Genomic DNA, 22,604 nt, shown 5'->3' with positions numbered 1-22,604 from the left:
AGTTGTTGATTAGGATCAAGAAAAGGAAGTGAGGATACCACAGGGGCGGGGAGAAGGAAGTAGGCAAAGCCCTCCCCCACCAGTCTGTCCAGTATCCTCAGTTCACAGTGTTAGCCTGCTGGCTGTGAGCACACCTCTTGACCCTCACAGTGAGGACCCAGTGGGGTTCTAGAAGTTGGAAGATGAGCTCTTGGGTAAAGAGAAAGGAGGCTGGGAGATGGGGAAGGAAGTTGGTGAGGCAAAAGGGTCAATCAAGGCAGGAAACAAGACCCTGAGGCTCTGTCCAGGTCTCTAGATGGCTTCTCACTTTCCTGCCTGCTCTATCTGTTCTTCCCATTCCTGGGGGGCGGGGGGGATTGGTCTTTCTGACTGGGAATTAGGATCCAGTACTGTCCACTTTAGAGAATTTAAAGTCCTATTTGGAAGCCTAGTGAGGAAGCAGACACTTAGTGGTCATGTGACCTTGGCCAAGTTCCCATAGTCTCAGGTTCCCCACCAGCTTCCTCCCTCCCTCCCTCCTTTCCTCCCTCCCTCCCTCCTTCCCTCCCTCCCTTCCTTCTTGTCAGGAAGACAGAGCCCTGTGAAGTACTTTGTCCACAGCCCCAGCACTTGGAAAGTCTGGAACTGAGAGCTAGGGAGCCCCACCTGGTGGTAGAAGTGGAAGGGAGGTTGAGTCTGTCTGTCTGTCTAGGCTCTTCCTTCCTCCCCTTCCTTTTTCCAGTCAGCCATCATCTTTTTTTGGGAAGTTCCACTCAGGCAGTGAAGAGAGTCTAGGAGTCACTCCCAGCAGCCCAGCATGGGCAAAGTTCCTCATTTCAGAACGCTCAGAGAATGGCGGTCATGCCTAGATCCTGGCCAGAGGTGGAGAGGAGCAAGACTCCCACTTGGAGCCTCACCTGTGGTTCTATGGCTAGCCTAAGATTTCTCCCTCTCTGCCTCTCTCCCCTTGATACCGGGCGTCTTCTCTTTACTTCCACCCCAGGGGCCAGGAGCCACAACTCCCATAGCTAATGCTCCTGAAGTTCCCAGAAGTCCTTGTGCGCTGCAGCTCTTGGGGAACCGGATAGCTGCCAGTCCCCAAAGGCTAAAGCTGTCACCCTGTAACATTCTGGGATGCTCTGGGTGGATACAGACAGGATGAGAAGTCCCAGGATGGGAGGTGGCTGTTCTTGACTGCCTCCATCCCCCTCAAATACTGAGGCAGCTCTTCCTTCTCATCCCTGCAAGCCTAGGCTTGTCCTTGGTAGTGTGGGGGAGACAGAGCTCACCAAGGAGGAGCCAGGAAGACACCCAAGGAGGCAGGGTGAAGCCGTGGCACGAAGGCTGAGGCACCCCAGCGTGCCCCAGGCTGTACCTCCGTGATAGCTGTCCCAGGTGCCCCTTCCTGACCCAGTTTTCCTCCTGCTATCTTTTTGGTGCCCGCAGGTGTTCAGACTTTCCCATACTCCTTGTCACTGGTGCAGAGGACCAATGGCACAGCTCAGCATGGAACTATGCTTACCTTTCCTAGAGTGCCAGGAAGTAGCCCCGCGGTGCCCGCCGCTGAGCTCAGTGCCCCAGCACAATGACTTCAAGCTGAAAGGGATTCCCTCCCTTTCTCCCAGGGCCAGAGGGATGGACACCTGCCCCACAATGGCCCTTCCCCCCCAGGGGCCCTTTATGTCCTCCCACTGCTATCATTGATGCTGGCTTATGCACCCCTACCCCCAGCACATTAGTGGCTGTCCCCTCCAGTCCCTCAGGAGAAGCTGGATCTTCTCCCTTTCCTGGTGACCTTCCCCAGTTTGTGGGAGGAAGAGGGGGTGACTTGTTCTCTTCTGCCTGGTAATTATCTTCCTTTAGTGTGGGGGATGCCCAAGGCCTGGCTTCAGGCTGTGGGAGAGCAGAGGAGGAGCTGGAAGAGCAGCCTACAACAGCTGTCGGGAGGGACCAGGGCTAGTTCACACTTGGAAGTTGGGATGCCAGGACCGGACCTCCTGCCTCCCTCGGTCTCCATCGGCCTCCTGGTCAGCTCACTCCACACTGAGATGGTAAGCTTCAGGACCTTGCGGTTTTCTAGGCAGAGGATGTGGGTTTGCCTGTGGGGGTGGCTTCTGGGGGAAAAATATATTTTTGCTGAATAGAGAATCTTGACCGGGGTGTGGGGGTCGGGGGGGGGCGCTGCTTTCTTAACCTTTTTCTGAGCCTATCTCTCATCCCCAAGGTTGCTCTAACAGGGTAAGGCTGGTAGCAGAGCCTTCTACGACCTAAAACTTCCCCAAGGCTGGTTCATAGGACTAGCCACGAAGCATGTTCTGTCCCCACAGGCCTCTCTCTTAGCGACTTTGGGATCCCAATCCTTCACACACACACACACACACACACACACACACACACACACACCACCCCATGCACTCTGTGTGTCTTCTATACAGATTCTGAAGTAAGATGCTCCTGGCTCCTCACAGACTCTGCTACAAGAGACAGAGTGAAGTGTCCCCAGGTGAGATGGGGTTGATGAAGGACCAGGTTAGGATCTCTCCCCTACATCTTGGCCAGACTGAGGCCTGAGACACCCCCATACCCGGCTTTCTCTGTTTGCTAGCTCCACTCCTTGCCTCATTCAGAAGTGTCCCGTTTGAGTGCACGAGCACGCACACGTGCGCGCGCACACACACACACTCACTCAAACACGCATACAGCCTGGAAAACTTGATGAGTCTGCAGTACTAAGTTTCCAGGACCCTATCCAGGCCGGTGGGCGGCTCTGAGGTTTGGGGCTGGATGGAGCTGTGGTAGGGGGTGGGGCGGGCAGCAGCCCCTGGTGCTGGGCAGAGGGAGGAGGCAGCCAGGCAGAGCTGGTTTCTGGTGCAGGCCTGAGCTACTTGCTGAAGCAGGCTAGTCTGCCTTGGTGTTCAGAGTCTGTAGCTCTGTCTGTCCGCACAGCCTCTCACCCCCCTCCCTTGCTCACTGAGTTCTGGGCTTCCTTCCCAGGGCTCAGAGCCTTTGACTCTGCTCCTTCCCTTCCCACGGCTGAGTTGGCACAGGAGCACCTGGGTGAGCTGCACCAGGTGAGCAGCTGGTTGTGGGTGGGTACAGGCAGAGCTGAGCTCTTGTGTCCTCGGTCTGCCAGGCCTCCGCTGGGTCTCTGCGGTGTCTGAGGGCTCGGAGAGGGCAGGGGAGCCAGGTGGGTCCTGCTGACTGAAGTAGAAGTGAGGAGAGGGGAGAAAACCCCAGGATGCCAATCACTCCCAGAAGCTTCCGAGCATAGAGGACTTGAGCTGGGGATGGGAAACACCCTTTGCCTTCTCTGCTTGATGGAGTCAGAAGTCCCGGGTTCAAGTCCAGCTTCTTTCCTCACACACACAACCATGTATGTGTGGACCCCAGGCTGGACCCTCTCAATGTCAGCTTCCTCCTCTGAGCAGTGAGATGTGAGAGACGGGCTCCAGAGGCCAGGCAAGCTCTATGCACATGATGTTCCTCTGTGCCTGTGACTACTGGAGCAGGTTAGGCAAAGGGGTCACACACAGCTGGCTCGCCCATCTCATATACTCAGGATGCCACCCTCATGCCTGCCTTGAAACCTCACCCCTGGAAACACTAACACTATCTCTCAGGAAGGCACAGGGGAAAGCACTAATGGATACCAAGGCCTATTCTGGAGACAGTGTGGGGGAAGCAGACACTTCTGCTCTGTGTGTTTGTTTGCAAGGCCCCTGCAAGTCTTCCCCAAGAGCACAGGGCAATTTTTCTTCCTGGAGAGCTGACTGCTGACAGCCAGTGGAGACGAGAGAAGCAGAGGGAGGAGGTGGGCTTGTGGACCACCTGAGAGTTGCAGCTCCCTTAGGGCCAGACGCTGCTTCTCTTCCACCTCGCAGCCTTTCCCAGAGCAGGTTGGGTTGGGGTCAGGATCTGCTGCCTATCTGAAAGTCCACCCTTCCCACCCTGGCCTGCCTGCCAGCCACCAGGACAAAGGGGAGAGCGAGGGGACCTAGTTCTGCCTCCCTATTTTGCCTCTGCAGACTTTATGAAGATGAGGCCCCCGATTCTGTTAGCTACCCTCCTCTGGCTCCAGGACTCTTTGGCCCAGGTAAGGTGGGCATGGAGCAGGGTGGGGTGGGTGGGTCTGTTCTCTGGGGCATGTCTAGGCTTCCCACCTCTCTATGGGGCTCCACAGCTGGTCTTCATTATGGCAGAGGGAAACCGTTCCCTTCCCTCCCAGGCCAGCACAGAAGCAGGGAAGGAAAAAAAAAAAAAAATGTTCCAGCCTTCCAGGCTGCTGGCTGCTGGCTACTGCCTGCTGCTGCCTGTACAGTGCTTTCAGGAAATGTCTCTTCAGTAGTGTGTGGCAGTCAGTGTGTGGGAGTCAGACACACAGGGAATCTTTTCTCTGGTCTGGACCCTCACTCCATGGGCTTTCCCAGAGGCCGGTGCTCCAGAGGCCTCAACACATCTGCTTCCTCCATTCCTCTCCTCCCTACAGGAAGATGTATGCTCATCCTTGGATGGGAGCCCAGACAGGCACGGTGGAGGTAGGTGTCTTTAGAGAGAGGGAGAGGGCTCTGGATGTGGGCAGTAGGTGGGTCATAGGGCTGATTTCACCACTAGACCCTGCTTGCCCCTGGTCCCTTGACTTGCCTTCCTTCTTCAGGGCAGAAAGTGTGAATGTACTGTATCCACCCCTGTCCTCCAGGTCCACCTCTGAGTGTGAACGTCAGCAGCCGTGGAAAGTCTACCAGCCTGTTTCTGAGCTGGGTAGCTGCAGAGCCAGGTGGATTTGACTATGCCCTCTGCCTCAGGGGTATGAACTCGTCAGGTTTTCCAGAAGGGCAACAGCTCCAGGCTCACACCAACGAGTCCAGCTTTGAGTTCCATGGCCTGGTACCAGGGAGTCGCTACCAGCTGGAACTGACTGTCCTAAGACCCTGTTGGCAGAATGTCACAATTACCCTCACTGCTCAAACTGGTATGAAGCCTGCAAGCTGAGGGTGGTTTTACATGGGGTTGGGACAGAAGGTGACAGCTGCTCTAGAGGACTAGTAGGGGGACTCAGAGAAACCAAGAGGCAGCTCCTAGGATGGCCAGCCCTTTGCACAGACTCTGTGCTTCTCTTGCTCTTTGTCACAGCCCCGACAGTGGTCCGTGGACTGCAACTGCATAGCACTGGGAGCCCAGCCAGCCTGGAAGCCTCATGGAGCGATGCCTCTGGGGATCAAGACAGCTACCAACTTCTCCTCTACCACCCGGAATCCCAAACTCTGGCATGTAATGTCTCTGTGTCCCCTGACACCCTGTCTTACAATTTTGGTGACCTCTTGCCAGGTAGTCAGTATGTCTTGGAGGTTATCACCTGGGCTGGCAGTCTCCATGCGAAGACTAGCATCCTCCAATGGACAGGTAAGGTGGGTAGCTGGCCAGGGACCCAGGTAGCAGCTAGACTAGGAGGGATGTGAGAGTGATGTTGAGTCTGGAACTTCGTAGGTGATGTGTCCCAGTGTGACTGAAGTCTGGGATCCCTCATGCTAAAACTGGTGTGAGCATCTTGCTCCAGAGTCCTTCCTCAAGCCTGGCTTCCTCTATCTATGCTTCCTGCAGAGCCTGTACCTCCTGATCACCTAACACTACGTGCCTTGGGTACCAGTAGCCTGCAAGCCTTCTGGAACAGCTCTAAAGGGGCCACCTGGTTTCACCTGATACTTACAGACCTCCTAGAGGGTACCAACCTGACCAAAGTGGTCAGACAAGGGGTCTCAACCCACACCTTCCTTCGCCTGTCTCCGGGTACACCTTACCAACTGAAGATCTGTGCTGCTGCTGGGCCCCACCAGATTTGGGGACCCAATGCCACTGAGTGGACCTGTGAGTGCCTAGGAGACACACAGAGGCTGTTCCATTCTCCTCTGGCCAAGTAGTGAAGAGCTGGGTTTCCTCCAAGCCCTGGAAGGGTGTGGCCCTCTGGTTGACTTGTGATAGCCTGAGGGGATAGTAGTGGTTGTGATCAACTGAACTCTTTCCAGGTACACTCTGAGCCTGCTACTTCCTGGGGATGGTTTCGTTGAATCCCCAAAGAACCTGGATAAAGGTCTTGCTGCCCTATAATACTCTAGGCACAGAGAGAGCAGAGCATACTTGGTATAAATGTGGTTGACTCTGAACCTAGGCTGGACACCTGTCTCTGCCATCATGACACCATGTTTTCACTGTGAGAAAGAGTTGCATGGGGGTTAACAGTTTCTGCTACCCGTTGGCTGTGTGTCTCTGGGCATATTGTTTACCTTCTCTGGGTTTTAGTTAGGGTTAGTGTTGTGGGAGGTACCCTGTGTAGAATCCTCCGGGCCATACTGGCTTGCAGAGATATGAGTACTTGATATACCCTTGTTTCTGTTACGGTTGCGTTGCCCATGGCTGGTTGGTAGCTGCCAGGACTTGGCATTCATTTGGAGTATGAAGAGTGAAGCTAGTAATACCCCAAACAAGAGGCTGGCAGGTATGTGTAGTGGTTAGAGCACAGAATGAGTTTTCTCACACACTGTGTCTACCCATGTCTCCTCAGATCCCTCTTACCCATCTGACCTGGTGCTGACCCCCTTATGGAATGAGCTCTGGGCAAGCTGGAAGGCAGGGCAGGGAGCCCGGGATGGCTATGTACTGAAGTTAAGTGGGCCAGTGGAGAGTACAACTACTCTGGGTCCTGAGGAGTGCAACACTGTCTTCCCAGGGCCCCTGCCCCCAGGACACTACACTTTGGGGCTGAGGGTTCTAGCTGGACCTTATGATGCCTGGGTAGAGGGCAGTATCTGGCTGGCTGGTGAGTCTGGTTGGAACAGGGCTCAGGCTGGGGGCTTGCATAGGGGATCTGCAGCCATAGGGATCAGGGGCCTCACCCTCTGGGGGCCTGCTGATTCCCCAGAATCTGCTGTACTTCCCATGGAGGTCCCTGGTGCCAGACTGTGGCTAGAAGGACTGGAAGCTACTAAGCAACCTGGGAGACGGGCGCTGCTCTATTCTGCTGATGCCTCAGGCCTCCTAGGGAACATCTCTGTGTCCTCTGGTGCCACTCATGTCACCTTCTGTGGCTTGGTACCCGGAGCGCGCTACAGGGTGGACATTGCCTCATCCATGGGAGACATCACTCAGAGCCTCACAGGCTACACAAGTGAGTGCCAGTGTGCGAGTCCATTGGGCCTGGGTCTGGAGGGAAGATAGGGTGAGGGAGGGATTCAGGAGAGCTGGGAAGATGGCATCACAGGACTATGACATGGCCTCTTGCCAAATTGCCCCCTCTTCAGGTCCCCTGCCACCACAGTCTCTGGAGATCATCAGCCGGAACAGCCCATCTGACCTGACTATAGGTTGGGCTCCAGCGCCAGGGCAGATGGAAGGTTATAAGGTCACCTGGCATCAGGATGGCAGCCAGAGGTCACCTGGTGACCTTGTTGACTTGGGCCCTGACATTTCGAGCCTGACTCTGAAATCTCTGGTACCTGGTTCCTGCTACACCGTGTCAGCATGGGCCTGGTCTGGGAACCTCAGCTCTGACTCTCAGAAGATTCACAGTTGTACCCGTGAGTTTCCTGACCTGTCCCTGGGAGGCTGCCCGGCCCTGTGCATGTGGCCTTGTGTCCTCTACTCTCTGCTCTTCTCTGTGGTGTGAGTGAAAATAGAGGCCTTTCCTGAGTCAAGCACCTTCTACCCCGGGTCACATGGTTGGCTAGCTATGCCTACCCATCTATGTGCCCCCTCATGCCCCCCTTTCCTGTCCACCCATCCATGCATCCCTCTGCCTCTTTATTCCTCCTTACAAATACCTCTTTAATGCCACTCGTTGCTAAGGCTAGATTATGAACAAGTCCAGAAAGGAAGACTGACAAACACAGTTCATATGCTGATGATGTAATGACTTCACACATTATATTATAACAAATATAGATTAGTAGGGATATGCATGGCGTGTGAACTATTTTCTTATACCTTAAAATGGCTGATTATCAGGAATTTTATTGTGGGTTGACTGCATCTTCTCAGACTCATAGACAGACACCTGCATAGGGGGTCAGAACAGGGTTCCCGGAGAAGGAACAGGAATGAACTGAAAAAGAAACCCATGTGGCTAGACAGGATGATGGGTGGAGGGCCTGAGCTTGCCAAGGGCCCACAGTTTAGAGGCATTTTGACAGACACCACATCAACCCATCAGTGAATGGGGGATAATGGGGTCCTGAAGTGTGAGGGAGCAGGCACTGAGCTAGCTGTACTGGAGGCAAGAGAAGGAAACCGGACATGTGTTTAGGGAGCTGGCATACCTCAAGGTAGGAGGCAGGCATAGGGCAAGAGTCAAGGGTCAAGGGGGCAGGGGCAGGGGCAGGGGCAGGTGTTGGGTCCCATCTCTGCAAGAGGTTATCCTGGGCAGGCAAAACAGTCATCTTAGAGCCTTCCGGAAGTTGGAACTTGGGGAGCATGGAAGGCAATTTCACATTGTCCTGACTCTGTCTCTTCCTGTCCTCAAAGGCCCTGCTCCTCCCACCAACCTGAGCCTGGGCTTTGCCCGCCAGCCTGCAGCATTGAGGGCTTCCTGGTGTCACCCACTGGGTGGCAGGGATGCCTTTCAGTTACGGCTTTACAGGCTGAGGCCCCTGACACTGGAAAGTGAGAAGATCCTATCCCAGGAGGCCCAGAACTTCTCCTGGGCCCAGCTGCCTGCAGGCTATGAATTCCAGGTACAGCTGTCTACCTTGTGGGGGTCGGAGGAGAGCAGCAGTGCCAACACCACAGGCTGGACACGTGAGTCTTCCCCTACCACAGACTCCTTCCCCAGTCTTTTGCTCTCAGGGACTCTTGAGACTGTGAGAAGGCAGCTAGGCTGTCTGTGGGGTCTGTCACATGTGGCCTTGGACCTCTGTGGGGGTCTGCCTCCTGGTCCTGAGGCACCAGGAATTTTCTCACAGCCCCTCCCCCCCAGGGACTCTTGTGTTTGTGCCCTTGCACAGTGCCACGCCATTCTTGGGATGTCCCTTTAATGCAGTCTGAGTGTGAGCCATTAATAACAATAGTGTACTCACTGGGCTCCTTGCATATTGCTCTACCCGTGTTCTCTTGTGTACCTAACCGTGACAAGTCTAGGAGCTGACACTGTGGTCATCTAGATTTATAGTGGAGGGAACTGAGGCACAACGAGAGAAGATAACCTTTTCTAGTCTCCTTAGCCTTACACGGAAGGCTGGGATTTTTGTTCAGGTAACATGAAGAGAATAGTTTCTCTGATATAGCCAACCCCAACTTTGCATAGCAGGGGCGGGGCACAGAAACACAGAGGTGCAGAGTATATTTGAGCACCCCACAAAGAGCTCCCAGGGCCTGCAGAGGTGGGTTTGGAGTTCCCCCTTTCACACCAACCTGATGTCTTGGGCTTGTTCAGCCCACAGCTCTTGGGGACAAATGAGGAGGTGGGAGCTCCTGTCCCCAGCATAACCTTCTCCTACATAGGGACTCTCCACACCTGCCTGTGCCCCCCCTTGACTTCCTTCTCTCCCCTGGGGCACTATCTCTGTCCTTTACACCTCCCCCCGCCCCCACTAAGGACTGTAGGACCTCAGACACCTGGGGGAACAAGGTATAAAGATGCCTAGCCTGGAAGCCAGGAAACCAGGCTTCTAGCTGCGGCTTGGTTCAGAGAACAAGTCTTTGCTCCCCTGAGCCTCAGTTTCCTTATCTGTAAAGAGGTCTGTTATGGTGTGACTAGGCCAAGCTCACTTGACTCCAGATCCCAGGCTTTGAAGGTGGATGAGTCAGCGGCTAGGCCCCAGATGACCATCCTCTGACATATGGGTTTTCAAACTCCTTGGCTGTATGTAGGTTCTGGGAAGGACCATCCATCCATCCATCCATCACCCCTGGTCTGCTGAGTTTAGCTTTGCTTCCTAGTGGGAGGTGGCAGGGCCCGAGTGAGTGATAGGCTTTGAGATCATCTCAGTGGCTTAACATAGGTGTAAATCTGTCTCAGAGTCTAGGTTCACCTGCTGTCCTGAGCTGCACTGAACTCCTAGGCTCTGGGGCCGAGGATGGGGGGAACAGGGATGGTGGGGGGGGACACTTAGTTTAGGTCATTATATCTCTATCTGTGTTCTCTCATCTACTTTCTCTGCAGCCCCCTCAGCTCCTACGTTGGTAAATGTGACCAGTGAAGCGCCCACCCAGCTCCACGTATCCTGGGTCCACGCTGCTGGGGACCGGAGCAGCTACCAAGTGACCCTATACCAGGAGAGCGTTCAGACAGCCACCAGCATCGTGGGGCCCAAGGCAGACAGCACAAGCTTTTGGGGTTTGACTCCTGGCACTAAGTACAAAGTGGAAGCCATCTCCTGGGCTGGGCCCCTTTACACTGCAGCAGCCAACGTTTCTGCTTGGACCTGTGAGTGGGGTGTGAAAGGCACTGGGGGAGGAGACCCCTGGTCACATTAACTCTACTCGATCCCATTTCTCAGCTCCACACCAAACACCCTGAATGAGGTCAGCCAGCCCCAGCACTGTGTGAGGCATTCTCAGGACTAGGACCAAGGGCCTGGCTGACCTCTGCCTTCTCTCCACAGACCCACTCACACCCAATGAGCTGCTCGCCTCTATGCAGGCAGGCAGTGCTGTGGTTAACCTGGCCTGGCCCAGTGGTCCCTTGGGGCAAGGGACATGCCATGCCCAACTCTCAGATGCTGGACACCTCTCATGGGAGCAACCGCTGTCCCTAGGCCAAGAGCTCCTCATGCTAAAGAATCTTACACCAGGCCATACTGTTTCATTGTCTGTGAAGTGTTGGGCGGGGCCACTCCAGGCCTCCACTCACCCTGTGGTGCTGTCTGTAGGTACGTTCCCCATCTGTCTTAGGTTCTCTTAAGACCTGTGGATGTCTTCAAAGGAAGGGTGATATGCCTGAGAGGCTTGCCCTTCTGCTCTAAATCATCCGCTCTTCCCAGGCAGATATCTGGCTCACCCCTGCCCCAATCTATGCCTCTTCAGATGGGCAAGGGTACCCCAAAGACAAGTCGTTTCCCCATGACGCTGCTGTCCCTTTCACGGCCATAAATGGTAGCCCTTTGTGTCCTCTGGTTTTGAGAGTCCCTGATACTCACCCGACACGGACACCTAACAATGTGAGTGTTCTGTTTCTTCAGAGCCTGGCCCTGTGGAAGATGTGCTCTGTCAACCCGAGGCCACCTACCTGTCCCTGAACTGGACGATGCCTGCTGGAGATGTGGCTGTCTGTCTGGTGGAGGTAGAGCAACTGGTGCCAGGAGGGAGCGCTCATTTTGTCTTCCAGGTCAACACCTCGGAGGATGCGCTTCTGCTGCCCAACTTGATGCCCACCACTTCTTACCGCCTTAGCCTCACTGTGCTGGGTGGGAATCACCAGTGGAGCCGGGCGGTTACCCTGGTGTGCACTACTTCTGCTGAGGGTAGGCGCTTTCCACGGTCTTCTGTTCACCCTGTCTACTGTCCACTGGTGCCGTCCCTCTACTGAGCCTAGCTGCCTGCGGCTCTCCTTGCCCACAGACCTGGTCCCTTCCTCTGACCCCTGTCCTGTATTTTGGAGCATCGTGCCCTAACCCAAGAACCCTCCCAGGCCTTATTAAGTTATTCATGAGCCATTTGTGTTGCCAGGTGTCATGAGAATGCTGGGTAGTGCTGGTGTGCCCTGGAAGGCTGATTGTTAGTGCTGAGTTGAAGCCTTTATTTCCTTTTCCCTAGTTTGGCACCCCCCAGAGCTAGCTGAGGCCCCCCAGGTGGAGCTGGGGACAGGGATGGGTGTGACAGTCACACGTGGCATGTTTGGTAAAGATGACGGGCAGATCCAGTGGTATGGCATAATTGCCACCATCAACATGACACGTGAGTTCTGGGCTTGCAAGGGCTGGGGAGAGCATGGGAGCACAGGGGAGGGTCAGGGAGAGCATATGTGTGCAGGGACGGGTCAGGGAGAGCATTGGTGTGCAGGGGAGGGTCGGGGAGAGCATGAGAGCACAGGGGAGGGTCAGGGAGAGCATGTGTGTGCAGGGAAGGGTTGGGGAGAACAGGGAAGGGTTGGGGAGAACAGGGAAGGGTTGGGGAGAGCAGGGAAGGGTTGGGGAGAGCAGGGAAGGGTTGGAGAGAGCATTGGTGTGCAGGGGAGGGTCAGGGAGAGCATAAGAACACAGGGGAGGGTCAGGGAGAGCATGGGTACAGAGGCAAAGGCAGGAAGGATGGTCTAGGGAGGGAGACTGCATGAAAAGCCAATGCCAGGGCCAGTCCGTAACAGGAAAGGGCTTGGCTGTTACTGAGGATAAAGTAGGTGTTTGTCCTGACCCACTGCTCATCTTGCTCTGTCTCTTTCCCATTCCTCTTCAGTGGCCCAGCCTTCCCAGGAAGCCATCAACCACACATGGTATGACCATTACTATAGAGGACGTGACTCCTACCTGGCTCTCCTGTTCCCAAACCCCTTCTACCCAGAGCCTTGGGCTGTGCCAAGATCCTGGACAGTACCTGTGGGTACAGAGGACTGTGACAACACCCAGGAGATATGCAATGGGCATCTCAAGCCAGGCTTCCAGTATAGGTGAGGGCTCAGGCCGTAGGGAGGGCAGTTACTCTAAACTCCACTCTGAGTTCCTGTTCTTTCAACAATAGAGGGGCAGACTCCTAACAGACTGCAAGTGCCAGTCCACAAGACTCCACAGTTATTTGGATCACTTCCTGGGATGGGGGTGGGGGTGAGGGTGGGGGTGAGGGTGGGGGTGGGGGTGGGAGTGGGAGGAGGAGGAGGAGGAGGAGGAGGAGGAGGAGGAGGAGGAAAGAGGATACCCACCAGATACATGGTTCTTTTGTTAAAAAATACCTGGGGGATAGATTCTTTGGGGACTTCCAGGGAAAATCCAAGGCTTTCTGATTCCCTATATCTAGAGTTACCTCTTGCTCCCAGAACAAGCCAGAGGAAAAAGAAGAGAAGCCAGAGATGGTCTGTGCAGGATGATAAGGAGCAGGCTATCCAGCCTCTAAATACGACAGGATGGAAGCTAGCTAGCTGAGGTGGCCAGCAAGGGTCTCCTTCCCAGGATAAAGTCTTGTTCCTTTGTCCCAGGTTCAGCATTGCAGCCTTTAGTAGGCTCAGCTCTCCAGAGACCATCCTGGCCTTCTCCGCCTTCTCAGGTAGGCCAGGCACCTGGCCGGGTTTCAGCTAGACTGGCTAGATGCTGGAGAGGGAAAAGGGCTGGAGAGGGGAGGCGGTGGGAGGGACTGATCTCATGGGAGTCAAGAACTGCTTGGCAGTGTCGGAGACCAGAACATCATCACTAGACTTCAGACCTGGGATGGGGCTTGGAGCAAGTATGGGAGAGGCAGAGACTCTGAAGGGGCCGCCATTATGTACAGCCTCTGGCACCTTCCTTCACCACTCCCTGTAACTGGCTACCCACAAACCCCTTTCATTCAAGAACAGCTCTGTTCAGAAGGAACCCTAGGGGAGACTCCAAGGTAGCCAAATGGGATAAATAAATACCCTAGTAGGTATATTGGAAACTAAAGAGAAATAGGTGGCTGGGTATGGTGACATATGCCTTTAATCTCATTTCCCCTATATCCTGGGAAGGCAGAAGCAGGCAAATCTTCAAGCCTACCTTGGTCTGCGTAGTTCCAGACCAGCTAGGGCTTTAGAATGAAACCCGTCTCAACAAACAAACAACAGGAAACAAAAGCAATAGAAAGAAGTAACAGTTACCTTTTAGCATCTGTTTTACTTAAAGGAGAATAGTTAAAAGTAAGTTAATGTTTCAAAATCAGAAGGCGTTTGAGAGTCTGGGGTAGGACGCTTGCTTAGCAGGCACCAAGGCCTAGGTTGGATTCCTAGCACTCAATAGACCACACCAGTAACCCCAGCATCTGAAAGATGGAGGCTGGGGAATCAGAAGTTCAAGACTGCCTTCAAACATCTGATTGGAAGTCATTCTTGAGACTATCTAAAACACAAAACAAAGCAAGCAAACAAAAACAACAACGGAAAAAACCCAAACAAATAAAAACTGTGACCCCTCCTCCATCCCCCCTCAGCCTTTGGCCACTCGTGTGGTCTCACACTGCACAGATCTTAAATTGCTGTAGCCACACTGTGGGTGCTCAAGAGCCCGATGCGGCTTCTGGTTACTGCAGCAGGTGCTACAGTCATCAAAGGTCTAGGAGGCCAGGGCTTCACCCCCATTCCTCTTAAGGGTGTCAGGAGGAAAGCAGGGTCTGTGGGGTGTGGCCAGCCACTAGAAGGAAAGCTGTCTGTCTACCCAAAGCCCCAGACAGTCCAGACATTTCTGGGCTCTGTTTAGTATCCAGGGTTTCTTGGAACATGGAGGGATATTACTACATTCTGTCTAGAGCAATGGTTCTCAGCCTTCTTAATGCTGTGGCCCTTTAGTACAGTTCCTCATGTTGTGCTGACCCTCAACCGTAAAAGTATTTCATTGCTACTTCATAACTGTAATCTTTCTACTGTTATGAATTGTAATGTAAATAGCTGATATGCAGGATATCTGATATGTGACCCCATAGGGGTTGTGACACACAGGCTGAGAACCACTGATCTAGAAGGCCCAGGTCCAGGAGAGGCTGGCATGGCCTGTGGGACCAGTTGTGAGTTTCCCCGGTCAGTGTTTCCTTGCCTTCCACAGAGCCTCAGGCCAGCATCTCTCTGGTGGCCATGCCCCTGACAGTTATGATGGGGACTGTGGTGGGCTGCATCGTCATTGTGTGTGCAGTGCTATGCTTGCTGTGCAGGCTGTGCCTGAAGGGACCAAGGTGAGGAGGAAGCAGGTGGGACTGGGAGGCCTTGTGTGATGGGGGGAGACCTTCACTTGCCTCCCATTCTCTTCTCCACTGTCACAGGTCAGAGAAGAATGGCTTTTCTCAGGAGTTGATGCCTTACAACCTGTGGTGAGTGCATTGAGACTTCCCAATGACACAACAGCAGTGGCCCTACAGTGGCTCTGTGAGGCTCTGGGGCTGCACCAGACAGGGGGCTCTCGTCTCTGCTAGCCCCCATCTTCTCAGGCTTTCCAGACGTGGCCCCTCTCTTTCAATTCTTCTTTTTCCTCTTATTCAAACTCTCACCGTAGAAGTCAAGGGTTTCGGAGAGATAGAATCAAGGATTGGGAATCCGATAAGGTAGCAGGCCAGAGACCCAGAGAAGGGTCTGAAGGCGTCTGCTGGTGGAATCCCTCTCAGTGGGGACAGGTCACTCTTAGTTGTATTAAGGCTTTTAACTGACTGGACAAGGCTATCTCACAAGAGGGAATCTCATTGGCTTTGCCTGGACTGCTGCTATTTTCAAAGGGCCAAAGAGGGCTGGAGAGACGGTTCAGTGGGTAAAACAGTTGATATGTAAGCATGAGGACTGGAGGTCTGGTGGGTACCGCCACAGCCTGTCTGTGATGTCAGGGCTCGAAGGGAGGTGACAGTCCAAGGAACAAGTTGGCTAGCTAGAACAGCCAAAATGGTGAACTCTAGATTCCTTTGAGAGACACTGTCTCAGTGCATAAAGTGGAGAGTGGCTGAGAGTGACCCCTGACCCCAGCCTCATGTGACCACAGCTTCATATGTCCCCCTCCCCCCAAATAAGCTGGGAGGATTTTTAATCCTAGCCCTTGGGAAGCTGAGGCAGGAAGATCTCCATAAGCTATAGGCCAGCCTATATAGATTGAGTTCCAGGACAGCCAGGGCTATACAGAGAGACCCTGTCTCAGGAAACAAGGGCAAAAGATTGATACGCTCTAAAGAAAAATCAGAGTCTGTCAGAGAAGTTGAATGTTAATATCACCCATAAAACATCTTCACAGCAGCATCCAGGATAGCATTTACCTAAAATTCGGGTGCCACGTCCGGCCAAGGTGGTACATCCATTGAACATCACACTCTCCTTCTCTAGTCCTTGCTAACGGCTTCCTAACAAACCATGTGAACCTCAGAAAAACAAAAGTATTTGTTGAAAAATACACTATAAAAAGGAAAATGTAGCCTGGAGAAACTGAGTGGACTGAATCAGGCCTGGTCGCTTTCCCTCTTACTGACTTCCTGTTAAGTGATCCCATGTAGGCTGCGCTGCAGTTCAGAGCTAGAACATTTGCTTACTGTGTGCAGGCCCTGGGTTTGATCCCCCAAACTGAAGAAACTCCTAAACAACCAACAATTACTGTGTCCAAATGCCCTGGCACACACATGTACGGACTTCCTGTGTCTGGCCTGTCTCCCTTGTTGGTCCCCTTTTTCATTTTATCACACTATGGGTTTGGGGGCCTGCTGGATCTTAGAGAAACTTTCTGTTCTCCACAGGGAGGGGAGGGCAGGCCATCGTCTGCATACCCGATGTCTGCCTTCTCCATTGCCTCATTGGGCAGGTCGCTTTGCATCTGTCTCCCGGGACAGGGCAGGGTATGCACTCCTAAAGCTGGGCTCTATTCTATTTCCTTCCCTCTTCTACCAGGCGGACCCATCGGCCCATCCCCAGCCATAGCTTCCGGCAGAGCTATGAGGCCAAGAGTGCACGTGCACACCAGGCCTTCTTCCAGGAATTTGAGGCAAGTCCTGTGTCATCCTGTGTCCCGGAGAGGGAGGACCGGGACATCTGGGCTGGGCTGGATCTGCCTTGCAGCCTAACTTCTACCACTCACCCTGCCTGCTGTGGGGTGAGATGGGTTTGTCTCTGCAACGGGGCCTTGACTTCATAGGAGCTGAAGGAGGTGGGCAAGGACCAGCCCAGACTAGAGGCTGAGCATCCTGCCAACATCACCAAGAACCGATACCCACACGTGCTACCTTGTGAGCAAATGCTGGAAGCAGGAGGGAGGTGTGGGTAGAGGGTTGGAGCTTGGCCTTAAGGAGGAGCTGGCTACATGTGCTGCTTCCAAATCTATATCATGTACTCTCTGCAGATGACCACTCCAGGGTCAGGCTGACCCAGCTATCAGGAGAGCCTCATTCTGACTACATCAATGCCAACTTCATCCCAGTAAGGGCTGCCTGCAGGCACGAGGGGCATTCCTACTGGGCTTTTGTAGGACACTGTCCTGTGCTAGCTATTGTAGTTGTCTGGAAGTATCACCAAGCCATGCTTTTTTAGGCTAGTCTGGCAAGAGGTCCACTGTGTGTCAGGCTCTATACTGGTTCCTCAGGAGGCATACCTACAAAGAGGCCCATGGTGTGTGTGTCTGTGTGTGTGTCTTTGTGTGTGTGTCTTTGTGTGTGTGTGTGTGTGTGTGTGTGTGAGAGAGAGAGAGAGAGAGAGAGAGAGAGAGAGAGAGAGAATGAGATTTCAGTGTGACAGGTGGTATGTCAGAGGAACAAGACAAGCATAGACTCAGGCACATGCATAGACTCAGGCACATGCAGGAAAGCCTGGCACACTTGAATAATCAAAAAGACCTTAGAGGAGGATAGATTTTGATCTCTTGAAGGATGGATGGGATTTTGATAATCAATGGGGAGAAGGATACCCTACATAGAAACATCTAGAAAACAGCCAGACAGGAAGGCACAAGGGTCGTGTGTGTCTAGCAGAATATAGAGTTGAGTGTCTAGAGTGTTAAGTAGTGGGATGGTGGGTTTGGACTGGATGAAGAATAATGTGGATTATCACACTGAAGGCTTTGATTCCACCTGCCCAGAAATGGCAGCCATACACAACATGAATACACACACACACACACACACACACACTCACACACGCACACGCGCACACGCACAATGCACACACACACACACACACACACACACACACACAAGAGGTGGGGGGAAGTGTTAGTTTGGCTTTAGGAAGATCTCTCTGGACCTAGGCATGACGGCAGACACCTGTAATTCCAGCATATGGGAAACTGAGTCAAGAGAATTGGGAGTTCGAGGACAGCCTGGGGTACATCATAAATCACTGCCTCTAGAAAACAAAGTTACTCCAGGGTTAGTGGGGAGGTGGCTGGGTAGACTGTTTCTAGCATGTCGGGAATCTTACATTCCCATGCATGTTTTTCTCACCCTTTCCCAGTGGGACGTGGGTGGTGGCAGTGTCCTTCAGGTCACCCTCCAGGACCACAGTTCCCGTAGGTCATAGATAATCATAACCACTGCTGAATGTTTGATGGGCCCGGCTGGCCAAGACACTCTCTGGTAACATGCCCCTACCCTGCACCCACACCTTAGGGATATAGCCACCCGCAGGAGATCATTGCCACCCAGGGGCCTCTCAAAAAGACGCTCGAGGACTTCTGGCGGCTGGTGTGGGAGCAGCAAGTCCACGTGATCATCATGCTAACTGTGGGCATGGAGAACGGGCGGGTGAGTGCCCTGCAGCTTCCCAGAATCACCACCAGGTGGCATATGTCCTCCTCGCAGGAGTGCCCTCCTTCCTGATCTTGGGGCAGGTGGGCAAGTTGGGAGTTGGTAAGGGATTCTGAGAATCACCTAAGAGGAGGAAGTGGGGCGGGGAGACAAGTGGGTTCATAAGTTCCTGGTCTGATTTAGTTCCTCCTGGTCACTTATTCTAGGCAGCACAGGGGCAAAGAAGGCTCTCCTCTGACAGCCCAAGGCCACCTTCTCTGTGCTGTGCATGGACAAGGCTGGCGTAGAGCAAACAAAGGTGGTTGAGTGTGTCCTCCTGTTGAAGCAATGAGAAAAGGCCAGACTCTCCCTAAGTCAGGGCTATCTAGCTTCCCAAGGGAGCCAAAGCCAACACAGAGCCCTAAGGGGGGTTATAAGGGCATTGGAGCATAGGCAGGGGAAGGAAGCTTCTGAAAGAGATGGTCTCACATCTGGGTGGAGGCAAAGAAAAGAATTTCATTAGAATGGCAGGGACCAAAAATATGGGTGGGGGTGGTTGAGACCAGATACAGTAGGGAACAGCCCTAACAAGCACCCCCTTACTCCTAGGTACTGTGTGAGCACTACTGGCCAGTCAACTCCACGCCTGTCACCCACGGTCACATCACCACCCACCTCCTGGCAGAGGAGTCTGAGGACGAGTGGACCAGGAGGGAATTTCAGCTGCAGCACGTGTGTGCCCAGGGGACAGGGCTGGTGGGAGGGGCACTAAAGCTGAGACTCCCCTCCTGTTCCACATGACCTGCTCCTGATGGGGGCCATATGCTCTTGGGCACAGGATGGGATAGCATGTGGGGAGGGGGTCAGAAGACACAGTGAAGGCTAAAGACGGAGCCAAGATCACACTGATGGAAAGAAAGAGCAGGTCCTTCCACCTTATGCTGGGCTCAAAGATCCTCGTTCCCTCTAACCTCCTTCTCGCTCCCACATGCTGTGACCTCTTAGAACCAGAAAAGCCAGAGACTAGAATAGCCTCCCTGCCTGGCCATCTTTGGGAGGTAGAGATACACCAAGAGACTAGAGGAGGATCAGAGGTCCACACCAGGGCAAGGGCATGGGCTAATGTCCCGTACTGTGAAGCAGGAGCTTGCCTCTGCCCGTAAAGAGTTGGTGAGGAAGGTTTCTGAGGTTAGTAAGAGGCTCTGGCATTCAGAAAATGAGCACAGCCCTTCACCACCCTCCCCAGGGTGCAGAGCAAAAACAGAGGCGCGTGAAGCAGCTGCAGTTCACAACCTGGCCAGACCACAGTGTCCCCGAGGCTCCCAGTTCTCTGCTCGCTTTTGTGGAACTGGTGCAGGAGGAGGTGAAGGCAACTCAGGGCAAGGGGCCCATCCTGGTGCATTGCAGGTGAGGACCAGCGGCGGGGGTGAGGTGGAGGGTCCCGGCTAGCCTTGGGCAGGGGAAGGGATCTGGGTTTCTAGGAACCCTTCCCTTCCCATGCTTAGTGTTCATGGGCTGTCCCTACAGTGCGGGTGTGGGCAGGACAGGCACCTTTGTGGCTCTCTTACGGCTGTTGCGACAACTAGAGGAAGAACAGGTGGTCGATGTGTTCAACACTGTGTATATACTCCGGCTGCACCGGCCCCTCATGATCCAGACCCTGGTGAGGCCCCCATGTATTGGTCTGGGCAGCTTAGACCCAACGGAGTGGGAGAGGGTAGGCGGCCTCACGAGAGCAGGAAAAGTTACTCATGGGAGCATGCGGAAGAGGGGTGAGGGTCACACCTAGGCTATCATCTTACCTTGACTGCCACCTGCCTTTCTGTAAAAGGAGAGAAGGCACTGGCCCCTGACACCCTTGACACTGTAGACAGACATCTCAGGACTCTCCAGCCCCACTTGCTACACTCCTGCCTGGTGGGTTGGGACCAGGGCTACTTCCCTCCCGGACGGAGGTCACTTAGCACGTCAGTGCCCTCTTTCTGCAGAGTCAATACATCTTCCTGCACAGCTGCCTGCTGAACAAGATTCTGGAAGGGCCCTCTGATGCCTCTGAGTAAGTCAGCTACCCTCAGGTCCAGGCAGGTGGGCACTGGTGTCCTGTGCTTCCCACTAGGCTCTGAGCTCCCTAGCACTAGACCCAGCAGAGAGGCCCGGAAGTAGGGGCTAGACAACCAAGTGCTTTCTCTCTCCTCCCTCCTCCAGCTCCGGCCCCATCCCTGTGATGAATTTTGCACAAGCTTGTGCCAAGAGGGCAGCCAATGCCAATGCTGGTTTCTTGAAGGAGTACAGGGTATACTTTGAGCTGAGGAGTGAGTAACTATAGAACAGTTCTCCCTGCCCAACCTCACCTTGTCCATCCATCTCTTTCCCAGCTCCTGAAGCAGGCCATCAAGGATGAGACTGGCTCTCTGCTGCCCCCTCCTGACTATAATCAGAACAGCATCACCTCCTGTGAGTCTCACACTGGGGTGGAGCAAATGCCGAATGTGAGACCCCTGGCAACTTCATCCCCCTCATCTTTTCTCAGGTCATCATTCTCAGGAGCAGTTGGCCCTGGTGGAGGAGAGCCATGTTGATAACGTGCTGGAAGCCTCGCTCTTCCCTGTGAGACGATGCTGAGGCCTGCAGCCCTGTTTGATTATTTGTGCTTCCCTGCCTGGGGTTGGGGCTGGGTCCTAGGGGCTTATAGCATAGATGGATTATGGTCAGGAGACTCCTTAATCCCTGGGAACCAACAAACTGTGCTCTGCAGGGTGGGCCGTCTGGTCGCGACCATGTGGTGCTGACTGGCTCAGCTGGACCAAAGGAACTCTGGGAAATGGTGTGGGAACATGGCGCCTACGTGCTTGTCTCCTTCGGCCTGCCTGATACCAAGGAGAAGGTGAGGCGAGTGGAAGGACAGTATGTGTTGCTCCAGGAACAGGGTGGGGAGAGGAGTAGTATATGGTGTTGTTAGCTGTTCAGCTAGGACATGGGTGGAAATTTTGGAAGCTGACTGTTTTGGTCCTAGCCACAAGACATCTGGCCAATGGAGATGCAGCCTATTGTCACAGACATGGTAACAGTGCACAGAGTGGCTGAGAGCAACACAGCTGGCTGGCCCAGTACCCTCATCAGAGTTATACATGTAGGTGTTGAGATCACAGGGCTTGGGGCAGAGGGCAGTGATACGAGAATCCCATGCTGACTTCCCTCTGCCATCCTCCCGGAGCACTAATGCTGGTATTGCCCTTCCTCCAGGGGGACAGTGGGATGGAAAGGCAGGTTCAATGCCTGCAGTTTCCACACTGCAAGACTGGGAGTGAGCTCCCAGCTAATACCTTACTGACCTTCCTTGATGCTGTGGGCCAGTGCTGCTCCCGGGGCAATAGCAAGAAGCCAGGGACCCTGCTCAGTCACTCCAGGTGCCATCGACAAATGCCATGTGTTAACTTGGGTTATGGGTCAAAGGGTAGTCTCCCAAGGCTCTGTCTCCTCTGCTCCATCTGCAGGGATTTGGTGGGGCTCTCTCCAGCCTGGCTGGCCAATCAAGTGCCTAGCATTATTTCCTCGTCCTTAGAACTAATCTTGGTTTCCCCATGTGCCTGGACACTACCCCATCTCCAGAGGTCCCACATCTAACTCTAGGTCATTTACAGCAAGGGCACAAACCAGCTGGGCACCTTCTTGGCTATGGAACAGTTGCTACAGCAAGCAGGGACCGAGCGCACAGTGGATGTCTTCAGTGTGGCCCTGAAGCAGTCACAGGCCTGTGGCCTTAAGACCCCAACGCTGGTGAGAGGCAAAGAGGGAGGGGCTTACTGTGAAAGGGATCAAAGACAGGCAGGTCTTGTCCCAGCCACAGATGACTGTTAGGTTACTCCATCCAGGTCACCACTAGGTGGCTCTGTGGACCACCGTGCCCTGTCCTTGAAGGAGTAGGGGGTTAGAAAAACCCTGGGAGCCTTCTCCGTCAGATTTGGGCAAGTAGGTGAGGTTTCTTGCCTGTGTCTAACCAGGAGCAGTATATCTACCTCTACAACTGTCTGAACAGCGCATTGAGGAATAGGCTGCCCCGAGCTGGGAAGTGACCTGTGCCCTGCTAGGCATCACATTCCAGCAAATCCACCCAGGCCTGGCTTCCCCAGGAGAACAGATCTATCAGCCTCACGCTGTCAAAGGGCAGAGTCTGGGAATAAAGAGACATGGTCAAACTCATGGTTGTGTCTGCTTCTGCATCCTTCAATCTAGGGCATGGGTGACAGCCGGAGCTTGGTCTAGCTAAGCCTGTTGGCTAAAGCTGGCTTGCTCTTGACTATTCCCAGGTA

At 53.9% G+C, this 22,604-nt stretch overlaps 1 protein-coding gene and 1 long non-coding RNA gene across 2 annotated transcripts; one reads left to right on the top strand and one right to left on the bottom strand.

Moving 5' to 3' along the window:
• Positions 1-1,336: 1,336 nt before the first annotated feature.
• Positions 1,337-22,493, top strand: LOC110294479 (receptor-type tyrosine-protein phosphatase V). Its single transcript, XM_021162739.2, has 37 exons — positions 1,337-1,374; positions 1,843-2,030; positions 2,415-2,482; positions 2,974-3,050; positions 4,005-4,072; positions 4,466-4,514; positions 4,676-4,948; positions 5,110-5,379; positions 5,578-5,841; positions 6,536-6,790; positions 6,893-7,138; positions 7,272-7,547; positions 8,491-8,763; positions 10,127-10,390; positions 10,569-10,835; positions 11,145-11,426; positions 11,719-11,859; positions 12,355-12,565; positions 13,088-13,155; positions 14,661-14,787; positions 14,875-14,922; positions 16,469-16,562; positions 16,713-16,803; positions 16,917-16,993; positions 18,178-18,312; positions 18,904-19,026; positions 19,541-19,701; positions 19,822-19,957; positions 20,283-20,350; positions 20,500-20,587; positions 20,670-20,748; positions 20,825-20,901; positions 21,050-21,178; positions 21,308-21,424; positions 21,538-21,701; positions 21,936-22,071; positions 22,296-22,493. Exons 5-37 carry the CDS (start codon positions 4,010-4,012, stop codon positions 22,365-22,367), a joined length of 5,124 nt encoding a protein of 1,707 aa, XP_021018398.1. The 5' UTR covers positions 1,337-1,374; positions 1,843-2,030; positions 2,415-2,482; positions 2,974-3,050; positions 4,005-4,009; the 3' UTR covers positions 22,368-22,493.
• On the bottom strand, positions 17,821-22,029 carry LOC110294484. Its single transcript, XR_002377943.1, has 3 exons — positions 21,949-22,029; positions 20,646-20,850; positions 17,821-18,438 (listed from the first exon to the last, which is right to left on the bottom strand). It is a non-coding gene; the product is annotated as an uncharacterized LOC110294484 (long non-coding RNA).
• Positions 22,494-22,604: the final 111 nt, after the last annotated feature.

This window comes from Mus caroli, chromosome 1 (genome assembly GCF_900094665.2).
Source record: "Mus caroli chromosome 1, CAROLI_EIJ_v1.1, whole genome shotgun sequence".
In the NCBI taxonomy this organism is placed as follows: Eukaryota; Metazoa; Chordata; class Mammalia; order Rodentia; family Muridae; genus Mus; species Mus caroli.
The sequence above is the reverse complement of the archived record's forward strand: the minus strand, read 5'-3'. Positions and strand labels throughout refer to the sequence as shown.